Raw genomic sequence first — 17,731 nt, forward strand, 5'->3', positions numbered from 1 at the left:
AAACACAACACTAGTAATGTCTGAATGACATGAAAGGTATATTTTTGTCCAAAAAAGAAGCCAAAAAACACATTTTATGAAGGTATTATTAACAATGTACAACAGAATAAAGGCATTTATAAATAATATGGATACATTTCACATTTTTTTAAGACATCACAATTTTTTTTTTTTACATGTAACATATTTCAAATAGGCCCTGAACAGGGGTATAAATAGTTGTTGCTTTTACACGACCAAAAAGATCTATTAAGGCCTGAAATAATTACCAAATTTATAGCTGTTGATCAGTAATAGACAAGACCAGTAAACTTCACATATTGATGAAAATGACGTTCTCATCTATGGTTATAGAAATTACAAATTGACTTCGCTCTTGTTCAGTTGTGAGAACACAAACTAAACTGCACATCATCAGATAGATGACACCAGACGCCTCGAACGCCGTAGACAAATTTTTCCACTGTAAAAGAAGAAATTAATTCTTTGTGGACCCATGAAGCTACATAAATGTGTAGAAAATAACCGACAAAGCAATCTTTTTGCTACCATGGTAGATAAAACATGCAACTCAAAACGAAAAAGCAACACAGCTTGGATCGGACATTATTTTTTTTTTTTGTATTTGCCAAATTACCTTTGACAAAACGTTTCATTTACCCAATAAAAAATGTGCTAAAGTACAGAAAGTGTCTGCACTGGAACCATGTTAAACATTGTATTTCACTGCAAAAGATGAAAAGAAAAAGCAGGTCTTCAAATGAAAGTGCTAAACTCTCTTAAATGTCTGTGAGGTTATAGAGGTCAAAGAGACGTCACCCATTTATCAGCTGACAAAATATACAATATTTTCCTTTAAGGGACAGTAATATGTCTTCTCAGCTCATTCGACGCATCGTTAAGAAGTTTTTAAACGTTGATGTGATTACAGGCTACGTCACAGATGTACTGTATGTATAGAAGCTGTATGTTCCAAAAGGCATTCAGTCTAAGAAATCACTTTTTCACTCACTCACTGATCAAAAAGTTCACCGGCTGTGACAGCAGAGGGAGGATGTACATTTAACGTGTGCAAGCCAGTGTCCACCAGAGCTTCTGTAAGAGGCATGTTTTTTTTTTTTAACGGCAATGAAAGAAGAAGAATGCTGTATAAAATAAAGTCTCTCACTCTATCATACAAATATACACGGACAGACTATGAAGTGAGCTAACAGGACAGACGGGTATTAGACTGTAAAAGGCTCGACCTCCGCAATGCGTCTCTGAGGCAAGTGATCATCTATGAGATGCTGGGATGGGTACAAAATTATCCATGTAATACTTCCTTCACAAACAGCAGTCATGAGCGCAAAGTACAAAATAAAACAACCCCTCCCGACCCCAAAACAAAAACTGTATAAAATATAAGCTTAATTTAAATCATTAAATACTGTACATATCACATAGAATTTCAGAGCTACAGCAGGTGACCACGGTACCTTTCAGCACAAGGCGAACATTTCTAAAATCACTCACAAAAAACATTAGCAAAAATATGTCGAGGGATAATCCAACATTTTAACAATTGCACTCCAAATTTTTTTAGACAGTTTTTTTTTGATCACCCAAGCCAGTTGTTGGTCCATATTTTGCATATTTAGATATCTAACACTATTTTACCAGAAATACTGTACAAAGTAATGCTGATAATAAAATGCAGCACAATTTTTAATTTTTTTTTTTTTTTTACACATCTGAATATGTAGATTATGGATCCACCTGAGTGAAAACACCTTCAACTGCTACTGCCGTGTGGACGGAGTGTGTGTGTGCCTAGTGATCGCCTTCCAGAGTGAAGTTATGATCGGAAGTACTGAATGTGACAAAATAAACTTCTTATTAGTGGGTTTGGCTAAATAGAAGCGAAAATTCACACAGCAAGCAATGAGGTCTGAGGACCTCTTTTTTGTTTTACATAAGATCTCCAATTTTCTCCTCTGCTCTTCTATTGAATCCAGATAATGTAAACGTTTTTGTTCTTTTTTCGCTTTCTTGCAATTTTGCACTTTGCCCTGAAAGGAGCAACCGCTTTTTTGGAGCATTTTTTTTCTTTTATTCAGTGTGTGACTTTCACAGCAGTCAAAAAGTACAGGCTCTGCTCGAACCAGCAGTGAGACACTGTCCTCCCAGGGGGTCCCTGTGTTGTCACTCAACACAAATGAGGCTTGTCACCTGTGGCCACTAGGAGGTTAAAACACCAGGCCTGCTCCTTGGCTTGGGTCTGGACCTCACTTCAATCTCAGCAGGGGCTTGGCGAGTCTGCTGCGCCCCACACCCATCAAAAAGGTGTCCATCAGGCACCGGGTGTGTGCTGGCCGTCCTTGGTCAGCAGCAATACAACCAGAGTGAGGAGCCCGACGGCCCCCAGCCTCTTCAGCAGGGACACGCTGTCTTTGGGGATGACCACCTGGGCCAGGTCGTTGGTGATGATGGAAATCTCGTGAGCCACACAGACAAAGATGAAGGTGCTGACCATGATGTTAAGTGAAGGGTTTCCTGGGATCAGGACTAAAATTCCCTTGGTGTCTGCTGCCAGCCAGATGTGGTACTGGCATATGAACAGCTGGGGGAGACAAACAAAGCATATTCAATAGCATGTAATATAATATAATATGTGTAATTTAACTTTAATTCCTCCAGGGGGCTTCAGAACATCACATCTTATTACATTTTATTGGTGTTGCTTCCATCCCCCTTTTTATTACAGTTACCTCATCTTAGCTGAATTACTGATTACTCATATCTCTTATCTCTTATAGTATCATTCGCAAAGCCTTTTGTAATAGCAGATAGGACTATATCAATAATTGTTTTATTATATGATTGCAACTGCCGTCTTACCTCCAAGGAGATCTTTCCGAACCATGCAAAGAATGAGCTATATATAGAACGGGCGTAGCCAGGAATGTTCCTGATGAGGATGAAGGCCAGAATCTGTGGACAAGAGAGAGAGAGAGAGAGAAAGAAAGAGAGAGAAAGAGAGAGAGAGAGAGAGAGAGAGAGACGCTGTATTATGAGATTCTTATCATTTAAAGTTGCAGGGTGAAGACATGGAGTCGTAAACACACCAGTTAAGAGTGATATACAATACGCAGAGTCAAAAGTGAGGTGTAAAATGTGCAATCCTGGCCAGTTTCGGGGAAGTAAGCTTAACTATGTTTTTAATGACCTTATTGCATGACTTCAAACAGTTTCCCTGTGGGGACTGGCTCGAATGAAGGAAGGCAACTCCCTTGTTTGTTACACTCGTATTATCCAGTCATGTGACTAGGATCAGGGCCTCCGTGTGTCTTGCTTGTGCCCAGGGCAAGATGATCTCCAAAGCAGGGCTGCAACTAACAATCATTTTCATTGTTGATTAATATGTTGGATATTTTCTTTGTTCAATCGATAAGTTGTTTGGTTTATAAAATGTCAGAAAAATGGTGAATAAATGTCGATCAGTGTTTCCCAAAGCCCAAGATGACGTCCTCAAATGTCAACAACTCAAAGATATTCAGTTTACTGTCATAGAGGAGTAAAGAAACCAGAATATATTCACATTTAAGAAGCTGGAATCAGAGAATTTAGACTTCTTTTCCTTAAAAGATTATCAAAATAGTTGGCAATTAATGTAACAGTTGACAACGAATCGATTCATCTTTGCAGTTCTACTCCAAAGGCTCCCCCAGCAGATTGGTTTACTAACTGTTGTGAGAGAAAAATACCATGTCCCTTTGTATTAGCATTGGTGTACTCAGATGTATCTGAATGTTTTTGGGAAAGCAGAGACTGTCCTAGTTTAGATACATTTCTTATCATATTCGCATCCGCACTCTTCCAAAACATTTTAATTTGTAACTCTTTTAATGAATCTTCCACTCAGCGGCAGGGCGGAAGGTGTGGGTCACAAAGGGGAGTGAAGGCTAAATAAAGATAAGGTGCGGTTCACAAAGGGGAGTGAAGGCTGAATAGAGATAAGGTGCGGTTCACAAAGGGGAGTGAAGGCTGAACCAAGATTATAAAGAATGATGTAGTGAGGGAGCTCTCTGTCTTTGTCTTGTCTGCTGTATGGACCCAAATGCATTTGCTTAATAAATAGTAATTGCTTCTCAACAGAATGACCAGAGACTGTTTATTAAATAATTTCTCCAACATGTGCTTTGAATTGAGCTTATGTGTATGTTTTCTTTAATACATCATCCTGCCAGGGACTACAGATGAAAATTAGCCTGTATGGCTAAATCTGGCACATTTACATGATGGCTCATGTAAATGAATAACGCATTGTCCCTTCTAAAATCAACATAAAAGGTTAGAGGGCCCTTTTCTAGGAGAATGACACCTCAAGGTAAATCCAAATTAATTACAATTGGGTTATAAACTATAAAACAACAAAAGACATGTTTGCTGTGAAACCACACGAGAACAAAAGCAAAGCAGACGAAGGAAAAAGAGAGAGAGGAGGACAGAAGAAAACATTTTACCTGCACCACAGAGATGTAAGGATGCATCTCGTTGCACTCGGTTTTGGTTTTGCAGCTGCTGGCCCATATTGAGTAAGTCTAGATAGACGGGGGAAAAGAAGAAGTTAGTTAGGGAACATGTTTTAATTTTCAGCTGCAACAAAGATAAGATTTAGTTTGATAAAACCTTGACCAAAGCAGTTACTGTAAACCCAAACTCATTGCTTACTCATCAACTGTCATCACGCCTGCCCAGGGACTTCAGTTGAAAATTAGCCAAGATGGCTAAACTGGTACATTCACAGAAATGTCTATTAATGAGCACTGTCCCTGTATATAGATAAATAAAACTGATTTGTGGAAATCCACAAAGAATGGAGAGCTGCCTCAGTGCGACACAATATATTATCCATGTGAGACAAATAGATCGTCACTATACCGAGCTCACATTACATTCTGAAGAGCTTTCTCAATACAAACATTTGAGCATTAAGAGGAGACGACTGTGTTTGTCAAGGGAGCTACCGGGTGTTGCATCAATGTACAGTAAAGTAGCTGCTGTTGTCAGCATGCTTTGTATTCATTAACTCAAATAAGATTTGGAAAGAGGACCTGAAAGATGACAGCAATCTAGAATAATTAAGTCTACACCCCAGTTTTGGTAGAAACCCAAGTGTGAAGAGTCTTACTATGAAGGAGACCACAGAGAGGAAGAGGAGCAGGTTGGAAATCTTGGCAGAGAAGAGAGCCTCTCCTTTGCCCTCTGACAGCACCTGGCGCTTCTGAAGCACCAGATAAATGAAGGCAAATAACATGCCGTGTATCACCGCCTGCAAAAGAAGCATTGCCACATTGAAACATTTGTTACAAAGTTGGAAAAAAGCTCCTGATGTACTCTGCATTAACACATTCTTTGAAATGTAATACGTGACTGACTGCTGAAGTGGGGTGCAACTGGAGCGAAACACATTTGACTTACAAATCGGTCCAGCTTCCATCTGAACCACCACTCGTGGATGCTTCCGTTGAGCTCAAAGAGCTTGGAGATGGGCCACACAGAGAAGATATGCTCAAAGACATCCTGGAGTCACAACAACAAAACATGAATATTAAATAAGCAGGGCTTCAAACAAGGACCAAAGCATGAATTTGAGTAACGACTATGATAGTACAGTGTAGTAGCTCTCAAAATAGGGGACTGAAGTTTGATTAAATTCATTACAAATTCACAATTTCAATGCATATTCAATCCATTTTGCTTCATTTGGGTTACAAAAACACATATTTGAAAGTTACATTTTCTCTCAAATTGTGCCGTGTATAAACATAGAATTAATTTTTTTATTGAAATTGTTCATATGAATATAAAACCTGTAATTTAATTTAAAGTTTTACAAACTCCAAACTAAAGTGAGGTTGCAAATTTGCAATTGTGACTGGATGGGATTAAAATATTTTTTTTAATTCACCCACCTGTGAAAAGGCAAAGATGCAGATGAACAGCAGGAGGCCCAGTAACTTCGCCAAGACCCCAAGGTGCCACAAGCCGCTACCTGTTCAGAAAACAAGAGCGCCATTACCGAAAATGCTTTTCAAAATGCTTTTTCTGCTGCTGACATTTAAGACCGGTATCCCATTTATTGTATAAAACTAATCATGTGTATTGATTCACATAGTCCAGGACTTTTTCCACGAGTAGGACACACGTGAGTGAAACAGATAAAGCAAATGTTTTTTTAAACTTGCATCAATTCTGACACCTACTATTGGCTTTCTTCTGGAGGATCTGAGGCCACAGGGCCAGCGTGCCGTAGATGACGACGAACCAGAAGGTGACCAGTGGGACAAAGTAATAGAACTGGTAGGGTCTGTCCATCACCACGCACAGCACCAAGACCAAGAAGTTTAGACGGAAAAGCACCTGAAGTGGAAGGAACATGAAAACTGTTTATGAAAAATTGTTAAATAATATGAAGATGCTGAAGTACAAAAATATTAGTAATTCCAGAATAATAATGAAATGATTTTCCACTTTAAAGGGATAGTTCTAATGTTTTGAAGTGGGCTTGAATAAAGTACTTATCCATACTAAGTTTATTACCAACAGTAGATGACAGTCGGCACGCCCCCAGTTTGGAGAAACAGACAGGAGCACAGACACGCGAGCAAAGCAATGTACTGCTGTGGACGGGGCCGGCAGCAAAACATATTTTAGCCACCTAAAAGAAAATCAATATCAGTTTAAGAGTACGCTATATTTTGAATATTTTCACCACTTTACCTTGCCGGCAGACAGCCTTTCTCGACGGTCAACTGAAGCAGTTATATCTATCTATGTCCTCTTCAAAGCCACCAAACTCCTTTAACAAAAACTGTAATTTTACCTCACAGAACGCGGGAGTTGCTGGTGTACCGTAGCCTTGATTGGTTAGTTTGTTTGTGTTTTTGTATGACTTAGTGAATCCCAACTAACCCTTTAAAACACCAAAGTCACACAATAACACAAACAAACTAACCGATCGAGGTAGCGGTGGACTTGCAACTCCAGTGTTCTGCGAGGTAAAATGACTGTTTTTGTCAGTAGTGGAGTCTGGTGGCTTTGAAGAGAGCATAGATAGTTCCTCGTTGGAAAGGGCTGTCTGACGGCAAAGTGAAAATATTGAAAATATAGCGTACATTTAAACTGATTGATTTTTTTTAAGTGGCTAAAATATGTTTTGCTGACGCCCCCGTCCACAGCAGTACATTGCTTTGCTTCCGTGTCGGTACGCTTGCCTGCTTCTCCAAACTGGGGGTGTGCCAACCACCATCTACTGTAGGTAAACAGTACAACCCCACTTCAAAAAAAAATCAGAACTATCACTTTAAATCTCTTATAAAATTTGCTTACTATGACTAAGAGTGAGTACAAGATCCTGGTTAAAGTATAACTGACTGTACCCTCACCTGGCACACTCTATACAGTCCAAAGTCTCCTTTGAGCCAGAAAAAGGAAAAGTGTCCATAGCCAGTCTGAAAAAGGTACGCTGCCACCAGCACCCGCACGTGCATGTACACCGGAATGAACTGAAAGAAAGGGGGAAAAAAAATATGAATGCCTTCATATCAAATATAAACATGCACTGCTTCAAAGCAGGTTACTCTCAAATGGATGTGTAGACGACATATTTAGGACTCACTGCGCTGGCTCCAGATATGTGATAGATGAGGATGACCAGCTGCATCCAGCCTTTCCACTCGTCTGTTTGCTCTCGGTTGAGTAATTTGGTCTGTTTGAAAAAGAAAAACAAAGAACATATTGAATTGTAAACCAGATATCAATCATTAACTTGGTGCATCATCACCAATAGTGTTACACCGAGTTAGAACGTACTGGACTTAATATCATCTTGAAATGAGACGTTGTTTAAAGCCGTTTGTATGCTTCCCCAAAATGTGAAATAATGCACTCAACAGCGCCATCTCACCTCCTTGCTGTTCTCATTGTAGAACACTCCCAGGACAAATATATAGACGAGAGGGATGAAGAACGTGGAGTGAGTGTAGAACTTCTGCTCCTTCATGAACACGTCTGCTCTGTCACAAAGGTAAAAATAGCTCATGATGACGCCCATCCTGCAGAGAGCCTGGAACGGCGCCTTCGGACCCAGGGGGGCAGCTGCAGACGCTGGCTTCTTCTCCTCCAGGCTCTCCACGTCTGGGGGCACGGGTCGGCGGTGACGGTTGTTGCCGAGGACGTGGAGGACCAGGAAGACCAGGGCCGAGCCCAGGAAGAAGCACGCCGCCAGTTTCTGCAGGAGGTTTGGAGGCGGCAACGTCTGGCAGCAGGAGCCGTCGATGGGCCTCAGTAGCTTGTTGCACACAGAGTTCATGAGGACCATGGCTCCCTGACAGGAGGATTACACAGCGTCATAGTGGTGAGAAAGGTACTGAGATCCTTTACTTATTAAGTAAAAACAATACCTACAACACACTATAAACACATAACAATCCTGCATTGAAAATCAAATGAAAAATCAAAATGTACTTAAAGTATCAAAAGTAAAAGTACACAATAGGCAGCAGAATGGCCCCGGTTTTATATTACTGGATCGGTATTATTGATGCATTCACATGTAAGAAACCTTTTAAAGGTTATTTTTTTGTCTGTTTTTAAGCTTTTATTTGATAGACAGGACAGAGAAACTGGAAAGGGGAGAGAGAAAAGACGACATGCAGCAGAGGGCCACAGGTTGGATTCAAACCCTGGCCGCTGCGGTAAAGACTCAGCCTTGGGAAGAAGCATTTTAATGCTGTAGTTGTTCGAGATGGAGCCAATTTTAACTGCTTTATATACTGCTTGGTGGCTTAATCTGTAACAATGCATCATTTGTTTTGAGATGATCATATTTTTGTGTAATACTCCGTTACAAGTAAAGGTCCTGCATTCAAAATTGTAAATAAAAGTACAAAAGTATTCGTATCAAAATATACTTAAAAGTATCAAAAGTAAAAGTACTCATTTTGCAGAATGTCCCATTTAAGAATTTTTCCTCTAGTCTACGTGGATAGATGTGAGTAATATTTTAAGATAAAATGCAGGACTGTGCTGCCACAATAGCTGAACCTGAGCCATTGAATAGAACAATCTAATTACCAACAAATAATCTTAAATTAACAGAAATCCTGCCTACCACATTCCTGGTGCTCTCGGGCAGGTGCAAGCCGTCGTCTGACTGGGCGATAGTCTCCAGCGCAGCCTGGCGGGACGCAGCCAGCAGCTTGATCCGGGACCTGCCGTAACGCTTGCTGCTGTTGAGCACGTCCGCCGCCGCCTCATTGTACAGCTCCAGCTGCTGGTTGGTGATCATTTTCCGGTTCTCACTCAACACCTCCTCGTTTACTGGGTCTAGAGGTGTGATGGTGTTGAAGTGAACAGGAAAAGAGATTTAGTTTAGAGCAGGGGTTATCCAACTTTTGGGTCCAGGGAAAATTGTCCGAGGACCCCCTCATAATTGTAACACCAAATAAGCCTATGCTACTACCATTTGTACTCGTGCCATTGGAACTATTTGTATTCTAAAACTTTTCAACCTTTTCTACTTTTCAAGTAATTGATCTGACTTTCAGAAAATGAACAGTAGCAAGACTAGCATAGACCTAATAAATCCAGATATTTAAAAATCTAAAGCGGACTTTCAGTAAGTTCAGTAAGTTAACTTAAAAATAATGAACTTGTTGCTGTGTGTCACAATCATAACAGAGTTTCTATTGGGCCAAAGCTAATGTGGGTGGGAGTAACGGAAGCAATATGCTTGTATTATTGGTATAGAGGGTGCATGTATGAGAAGTTGATGTTCACAAAATTCTGCTATCTCATTTGTGAAATTACCAATCATGTAAACTTTTAGTCCGAAATACTACTTGGGGAAATTAGGATTTTGTGATGACACTGTAGCACCTAAAATACCCTGAAGCAGCAAACCATCTGGACTGTATGAACATGTTCGAATCAATGCTTTGAACCATGGTAATCCCGTTTGACATGAATGCAGTAATCACATCAGAGAAGGGAACAGGCAGTAATACGTTACTAACCCGACTGAGATGACAGATGATATTAAGCTTGAGGCGGAGTTTACCTTGCAGGACCCAGTAGACCTCTCCATGCTCAGCCAGCCTCTCTAGGTGCACAGCGATGGCCGTCAGGTTGACTTTGTACTGCTGCAGCGTCTCGCTGCTGCCACCGCGCAACTTTATGGACCACTGCGGTAAACGGATTAACGGATGAGATTAAGATTGACATAACTCAGCCACCACCTTGTTTTTATCTATTGTGAAATGTGCAAACATGGCTAAAAACTGATTTATTCAGCTTACCGTTGCAGCTCCGAGGATGATAACATCTGGCTTTGCTGAACCTTCCTGCAACACACAAGAGAGAAGTTGTAATCAGAAAAAAAAAAATCCACGTCCAAACCCATGTGAAGTTTCTGAAACTTCCTCAATAAATAATGCTCCCTTGAACTTAACATGTATACTCACGTGTGTCCATGATATCAAGCGCTCCTTCATTGAATTATTTGCCTCTGGATACCACAGGAAGTCCTACACACAATGAGCACGGACATGTTTTAGCAGAGTATGTTTTTACAGACTAAGAAAAGAAGATAAAAACGCATCCAGAAATAGCTTACCACATTAACAGAGGAACTCTCAACCGCAAAGGAAATGTCCTCATGCTTCAGACGTTACATGTGGACAGACAAAAGAGAAAGTCTGTTAGGCAAATAGTATTCCTCTTTTTCCCTGCTTCAGATCAGACCACAAATCAAGCTGCAGCTGCTGCATGATTGCCATGCATTCCAGTGATGCATTTTTTTGTTGATGATTTTCACTTGATATTAGCTTTCATTTTTTTGTTCCAGTACATTTTCCCAATGCTACCTATTTCAGGGTGTCGGAGTGTTTATTATGGCGGCAGAAGGCCTTATGGTATTTAATGATATCACATCTATAGGCACTTAGTGGGAAAAAAAGATCAACGGGGATATGTCTCACATTAAGGACATAAGTAAAGAAGTGTCAGGCTTTAGATTAGCAAGAAGTAGCAGTAAATTGATTACAAATAGTGGAATATTTTCAGATTCAGCTACGTAAATGGCAGTGAGTCATTAGTAAGGCCTTCGTTTAGTAGGTTGTCATTCTGGTTCTAGTTTTTCCCTGTCAGAAAATGTATTCAACTGGGGAAGTGTGTGAGGAAAAAACATTTCTTGCAGGAAGACACAAGCAGCCCTAACTCCAAAGGTGTTGTGAGTGACACATGCAGCTGTACCTCTCCGTCTGTTCTTCCAAACATGTCTTCGGTTTGAATATAATGGCTGGCTATATACTGTATGACACATCTGTAGATGATCATCAACACTTCCGCAACTCTTGCTACCTCTGCTGAACAATTTCCAAAAAGAAAACCTTGTTGCTTTACATGGTGCTTCTTCTCATAATCACCTTGTTTCCATCTTCTCTTCGCTCTGGGTCAATAATTTTGATGAAGGAGTAAAATAGCTGCCTGATTCGTGAATCACCGACAAAGGCCACTCGCTTTTCAGCGAGGCAGGTTTTGGCTTCACTGCAAGACAAAAATGACGGTGAGGAATCTGAAAACCGTAAAGCCTAACAACTGCAGATAGCAATCATTCATGTGTTGGGTGGTTCATTGTATTCTGTAGCCTGATCAAAAGTATATGTTTTTACACATGGTTACACATGGTTACACATCTCACAAATTACTAAGGCTGTCCTAAATAAAAAAATGTGGGCTTCGGTGGGAAATATTCGAAGCTTTGCGGCGCTACAGGCTGACATATTATTCTGTCTGTCCGTCTCAACCTCCCCTGTGTCAGGGCCCGGGACAGACAACAAACAGCAACATCCGTCTGAGAATAATTGATAAGAATTAATGTTGAATATGAATAATTAATAATGTTGTGGGATTATTCTTAATTTCATGGGCTATTTGGGGATTTATACATTATAATTACATACTTATACATAAGAATTAAAAAAACATGTAAAACGAAGCGTTCGAATAGTTTAGATTTGGAGGTGGAATACCATGGCAACGATCGAAGATTCGAAGCATTCGGGTCAGCCTTACAAATTACCCATCCACCCTTACAAACAGACACACACACCTCATCTATCACTGCTACACACGTCTTTGTTCATCTCTGTCTCAAACATACTGTACATATAGTGACCTTGCAGTTAGTGTGACTCACATGCTTTTGTATTTGTGCATCATGCAGCCATACGGCTGCCATACGTTCTCCCCCAAGTAACGTCCTCTGGAAAGCAGCCATTCACATGAGTCTCCGCCTAGAGGCAAAGACACAGAGACAAAAAAAAAACACTGCTCTTACTTTCAACTCATAGTTTCTCTGGGAAGATGACTGAAACCTGTTTGTCTCAATTGTACCCCGTCTTTTCATTCAGTCAGTGCTGTCAAAAGACTAGAATACAATACAATACAGGGCTCTCTGCTAGGGGCCACAGTCACACAAAATGAAGCCATCAGCAATTTAGCTCAACCATAAATCTCTCTCCACTGCTATTCATTTGTGTGCAAAATGAATGGAGCCATCAGCAGATGAATTAAAGCCATAGAAACATGAAGGGTCTGCGGGCTGGCGAGATATGTAGTAGTGTCATTGCCAGCAAAAGCAGCTGCTCTCAGTGTGTACACACACACACACAGAGGTCTCAGGCTCTTTTTCATGAACAAAGTCCACTATATGCAACACAGATGGGAGGCGTATGCATGCCTTGATTGTCAGTCTTTGAGGGTGTGAGACAAGCAAAATGAGATCCAGCCTGTTAGACCTGAAAATCATGCATACACACACACATCATATACTGTATCACACATCATATACTGTATCATACATCGATGTAGGGGAACTAATCTTTGCAAGCTAATGCAAAACTATGCAAACAAGACCGAGACAGAGAAAGCAAGCTGCTACAATACTGTTCAACCCCACACTAAAGCCACAGTTTGTTAATGTCACTACATACAACACGTTACTGACAAGCTTTATTGATAGTGTAGCATGTTATCTGTGTAGTTGACTAGGAATAGGCAGAACTAGTGATTTAAAAGACACTTGCCTCCTAAGCTAAGGAGGGTGTGAGACAAGCAAAATGAGATCCAAGAAAAATGACATCCAGCCTGTTACACCTGAAAATCATGCATCATATACTGTATCATACATCGATGTAGGGGAACTAATCTTTGCAAGCAAACTTGTGAAAGACCCGAGACAGAGAGCAGGCTGCTACAACACTGTTCAAAATACACAGTTTTGTTAGTGTTACTATGGATGGGAGGCGTATTGCATTTCCATGCTATGCTATAACATTTCTTCATAATCACACTCTGGTATTTGTGCCATCGCTGTCATTGTCAGTCTTTGAGGGTGTGAGACAAGCAAAATGAGATCCAGCCTGTTACACCTGAAAATCTTGCATCATATACTGTATCATACATTGATGTAGGGGAACTAATCTTTGCAAGCAAACTATGCAAAAGACCCGAGACAGAAAGCAGGCTGCTATTAATACTGTTCAAACCCACTAAAGCCAGTTTGTTAGTGTCACTACATACAACACGTTACTGACGAGCTTTATTAATAGTGTAGCATGTTATCTGTGTAGTTGACAGTACCAGTGATTTAAAAGACACTTGCCTCCTAATACTAAAAAAGCCTCTTTATGTCATTTGCTATAATATGGCATGGCATGCATATTATCTCATGCAGAATGAGATCCAGCCTGTTACACCTGAACATCATGCATATACACACATCATATACTGCATCATACATCAATGTAGGGGAACTAATCTTTGCAAGCTAATGCAAAACTTGTAAAAGCAGGCTGCTACAACACTGTTCAACCCACTAAAGCCACAGTTTGTTAGTGTTACTACATACAACACGTTACTGATGAGCTTTATTAATAGTGTAGCATGTTATCTGTGTAGTTGACAGTACCAGTGATTTAAAAGACACTTAATACTAATACTAAAAACGCCTCTTTATGTCATTTGCTATAAAATGGCATGGCATGCATATTATATCATGCAAAATGAGATCCAGCCTGTTACACCTGAACATCATGCATATACACACACATCATATAATGCATCATACATCTAACTAATCTTTGCAAGCTAATGCAAACTTGTGAAAGACCCAAGACAGAGAAAGCAGGCTGCTACAACACTGTTCAACCCACTAAAGCCACAGTTTGTTAGTGTCACTACATACAACACGTTACTGACGAGCTTTATTGATAGTGTAGCATGTTATCTGTGTAGTTGACGTGTATAGGCAGAACTAGTGATTTAAAAGACACTTGCCTCCTAATACTAAAAACGCCTCTTTATGTCATTTGCTATAATATGGCATGGCATGCATATTATCTCATGCAGAATGAGATCCAGCCTGTTACACCTGAACATCATGCATATACACACATCATATACTGCATCATACATCAATGTAGGGAACTAATCTTTGCAAGCTAATGCAAAACTTGTAAAAGCAGGCTGCTACAACACTGTTCAACCCACTAAAGCCACAGTTTGTTAGTGTTACTACATACAACACGTTACTGATGAGCTTTATTAATAGTGTAGCATGTTATCTGTGTAGTTGACAGTACTAATGATTTAAAAGACACTTGCCTCCTAATACTAAAAAAGCCTCTTTATGTCATTTGCTATAAAATGGCATGGCATGCATATTATATCATGCAAAATGAGATCCAGCCTGTTACACCTGAACATCATGCATATACACACATCATACATCTAACTAATCTTTGCAAGCTAATGCAAACTTGTAAAAGCAGGCTGCTACTAACACTGTTCAACCCACTAAAGCCAGTTTGTTAGTGTCACTACATACAACACGTTACTGATGAGCTCTATTAATAGTGTAGCATGTTATCTGTGTAGTTGACAGTACTAATGATTTAAAAGACACTTAATACTAATACTAAAAAGCCTCTTTATGTCAGTTAGCAACCAAGCGTGTCCTGACAGGAGCAGCATGTAAACACAGATAGCTAAATCAAAGTGTTAGCTTCACTCAGCTAAGATAGCCAGACAAAGCTAAGTGAAGTTATTGTGAATATAACAACCATCTATCTGCTAAAGACCTGTCCAACCTGTATCATAAACATCCCACCGTTTAAAAGCAACACTATAACAACAACACTGTAAACCTGCAGAGAGAAAGCATTAGCTGCAGATAGCTTAGCATTAGCACTAGCACCAGCTAACTGGCTGCATCCACAGTTGACCAAACAGAGAGAGAAACACTCACCTCCATAGTACCGCGAGGCTGTGTGGAACACGAGGAGTAAAGCGACGAGCACCAGCGATATCAATTTGGCGTTTTTGATGGTGAAATGTTGGTTTATTTCTCGTTTGCCCAGGCTATAGGCCAGGACCGCCATCTTTGCTCCTCCATGACAACAAGCACCTGTGCAGTGTAGCAGCGCTGCTCCTCTTCCTCTCCCTCCCCCTCCTACTCCTCCTACTCCTCCTCCTCCTCCGCCTCCTCCTGCTCCTGCTCCTGCTGCCCGGCGAGCACCACCATCTGCCGGCTCTGCTGCCTCCTGCGACACCGCTTCCTGCTCCATTACTGCAGGTGCAGGTCACAAAGAAGTGTATAAATACTCTCAATTAATCCAACAAATAAATGTTAAAGGTTGGTAACTTCAAGAAAGAAAGTTGAAAACAAAAGTTGTCTGTGGCTAGATGTCTTCAGAGAGCTGCAAGGAATGAACAACAAGCAGTAAAAGCAACACAAAGAATGAATCTGGGTTTGTTAAACAATGGGGACATGCCATTGGTATACTTGCTGAACCTGTTTAAGAGCTGAAAGAGCCCCAGTGGGGTTACATCAGCTTTGTTTACCCCCAGAGCAAAGTGTAAAATTGCAGTAGTTTTCAGATTTGTTCTAATCCATTGGTTTTTTATTTTATTTATTTGCACATATATAAAACTGCACAATCCAGCCAATAAATTAAATTAAAAATACAACATCAAGAAGTACACAAAATGTGCAGAAAAACCTAACCAAACAGTGGAAAACAATCCAATAAAAACAATGAAATACATACAAAACAGTACAGAAGAAAAGAAAATATATTTAAACATATCAAAAGATAATTAGACATCACGAATTAAATGTGATGATAATTTCCTTTTAAAATGTTCTAAGGATAACAAGCTTTTATCCCTTGTCCCACGTCCCACTTATTGAGACGATGTCCCACATTTTCATTGGCTCCAGTTTTCAAAAAGTCAAACCACTGCAGGACTGTGCTTTTTTTTTTTGAATCTGGCTTTTATCCAATGGCTGTGAGGAAACCAGGGAAGGCTGTCATCACAGAACACTGTTTGCTCTCAAAATGGACACACGTGGGTTGACTGCATGTTGACATTTCACCGCCTTTGCTACGCTATGCCCAACGGGGACAATTGCGAGTCACTGGCAGAGTCACAAGCTATATGCAGATTTAGGCGGAATATGATGGATACTACCACAAAGAAAGGGAAGAGCAGCTATAACAAAGACTGTGAAACTACTGATGAGTATTTATAACATGGTGGAAGGTGATTCTCAGAGTTTTTTTGTTAAATTTGCCCGTTATTTTTTTCAATTTCATACATGGGGGATACAACATGAAGCAACACAGTTCATGTGAGTCTCACAAGAAATGTGCGGCTCAAAAGGAGATGTGGCGATCAATGGATGGATTCGGGCAAAGCATGTGGCAGAATAAAAAAAAGTTTATTATTTAAGTTGGATAGACATATTATTATTATTATTATTATTATTATTATTATTATTATTATTATTATTAATATTATTATTATTATTATTAATATTATTAATTGTAGACTACCTCTCCGCCTTGGTAACTTGTCCCACACAAACATACTCTTCGTCCCACATTTGGTTTGTTGGGATCTGGTCACCCTATCCATAAGTAATGCAATGACAGACTGTATGACTATTTTAGTTATGGGTTTCATAAACTTTATGAAATAAAGCATCTAAACCCAATATCTCCTAGTATCTTTTATTCACTGTATAAATTCAGAATGTGTCTCTTTCTCCTGCTGCATCCTGGGACACTCCTCCTAAAACCTGAATGATAGCCTGTAGGCTACAAATAACACAGGAAAGCACTTTAACTATTAACACTATGGGTAAATATACAAACACACCACTTTAACCCTATAATGTTCCAGTTGGAATATTATTGGAGTATTATAGGCCTACTATAGATATAGAATAGCTCAAGGATAATAATATAGCAATAAAATACAACTGATCATGACTGACACACAGTATAACATGCCTAAAGAAATAAGGAATAAGAGATTGCTGAATAAGGGGAGTACTGGCACTTATTTTTTTCCACTTCAAGTACTGTCTAAAAGCCAAATCAGATGGGGGACATTGGGACAAAATCTTATCAAATGGGGGTCTGTGGACTAATTTGTGTCAGTTTATGGGTCCTCAATCTCTGAACTCATCAGCTTCCAGTGTGACGACAGATAAGCATGTGTGCAGAATCTGTTTAAAGAGATTAAGGGTTCCTTGATTTGGAAAATGTTTGGGAACCACGGTGTGTCAATAAACAGTAGATGAGTAGTTCTTATTAGTCACCGATCGATGCAGATA

General features: G+C 39.9%; 1 protein-coding gene across 1 annotated transcript; it reads right to left on the reverse strand.

Moving 5' to 3' along the window:
* Positions 1-14: 14 nt before the first annotated feature.
* casd1 (CAS1 domain containing 1) lies at positions 15-15,733 on the reverse strand. Its single transcript, XM_074614004.1, has 18 exons — positions 15,356-15,733; positions 12,245-12,341; positions 11,472-11,592; positions 10,661-10,705; positions 10,509-10,571; positions 10,344-10,388; positions 10,106-10,229; positions 9,158-9,372; positions 7,952-8,371; positions 7,664-7,753; positions 7,431-7,550; positions 6,245-6,405; positions 5,958-6,033; positions 5,464-5,565; positions 5,174-5,314; positions 4,506-4,583; positions 2,881-2,973; positions 15-2,602 (listed from the first exon to the last, which is right to left on the reverse strand). The coding sequence occupies exons 1-18, from the start codon at positions 15,672-15,674 to the stop codon at positions 2,333-2,335; spliced, it is 2,580 nt and encodes an 859-aa protein (XP_074470105.1). The 5' UTR covers positions 15,675-15,733; the 3' UTR covers positions 15-2,332.
* Positions 15,734-17,731: the final 1,998 nt, after the last annotated feature.

The sequence above is a fragment of the Sebastes fasciatus genome, chromosome 17 (genome assembly GCF_043250625.1).
Source record: "Sebastes fasciatus isolate fSebFas1 chromosome 17, fSebFas1.pri, whole genome shotgun sequence".
In the NCBI taxonomy this organism is placed as follows: Eukaryota; Metazoa; Chordata; class Actinopteri; order Perciformes; family Sebastidae; genus Sebastes; species Sebastes fasciatus.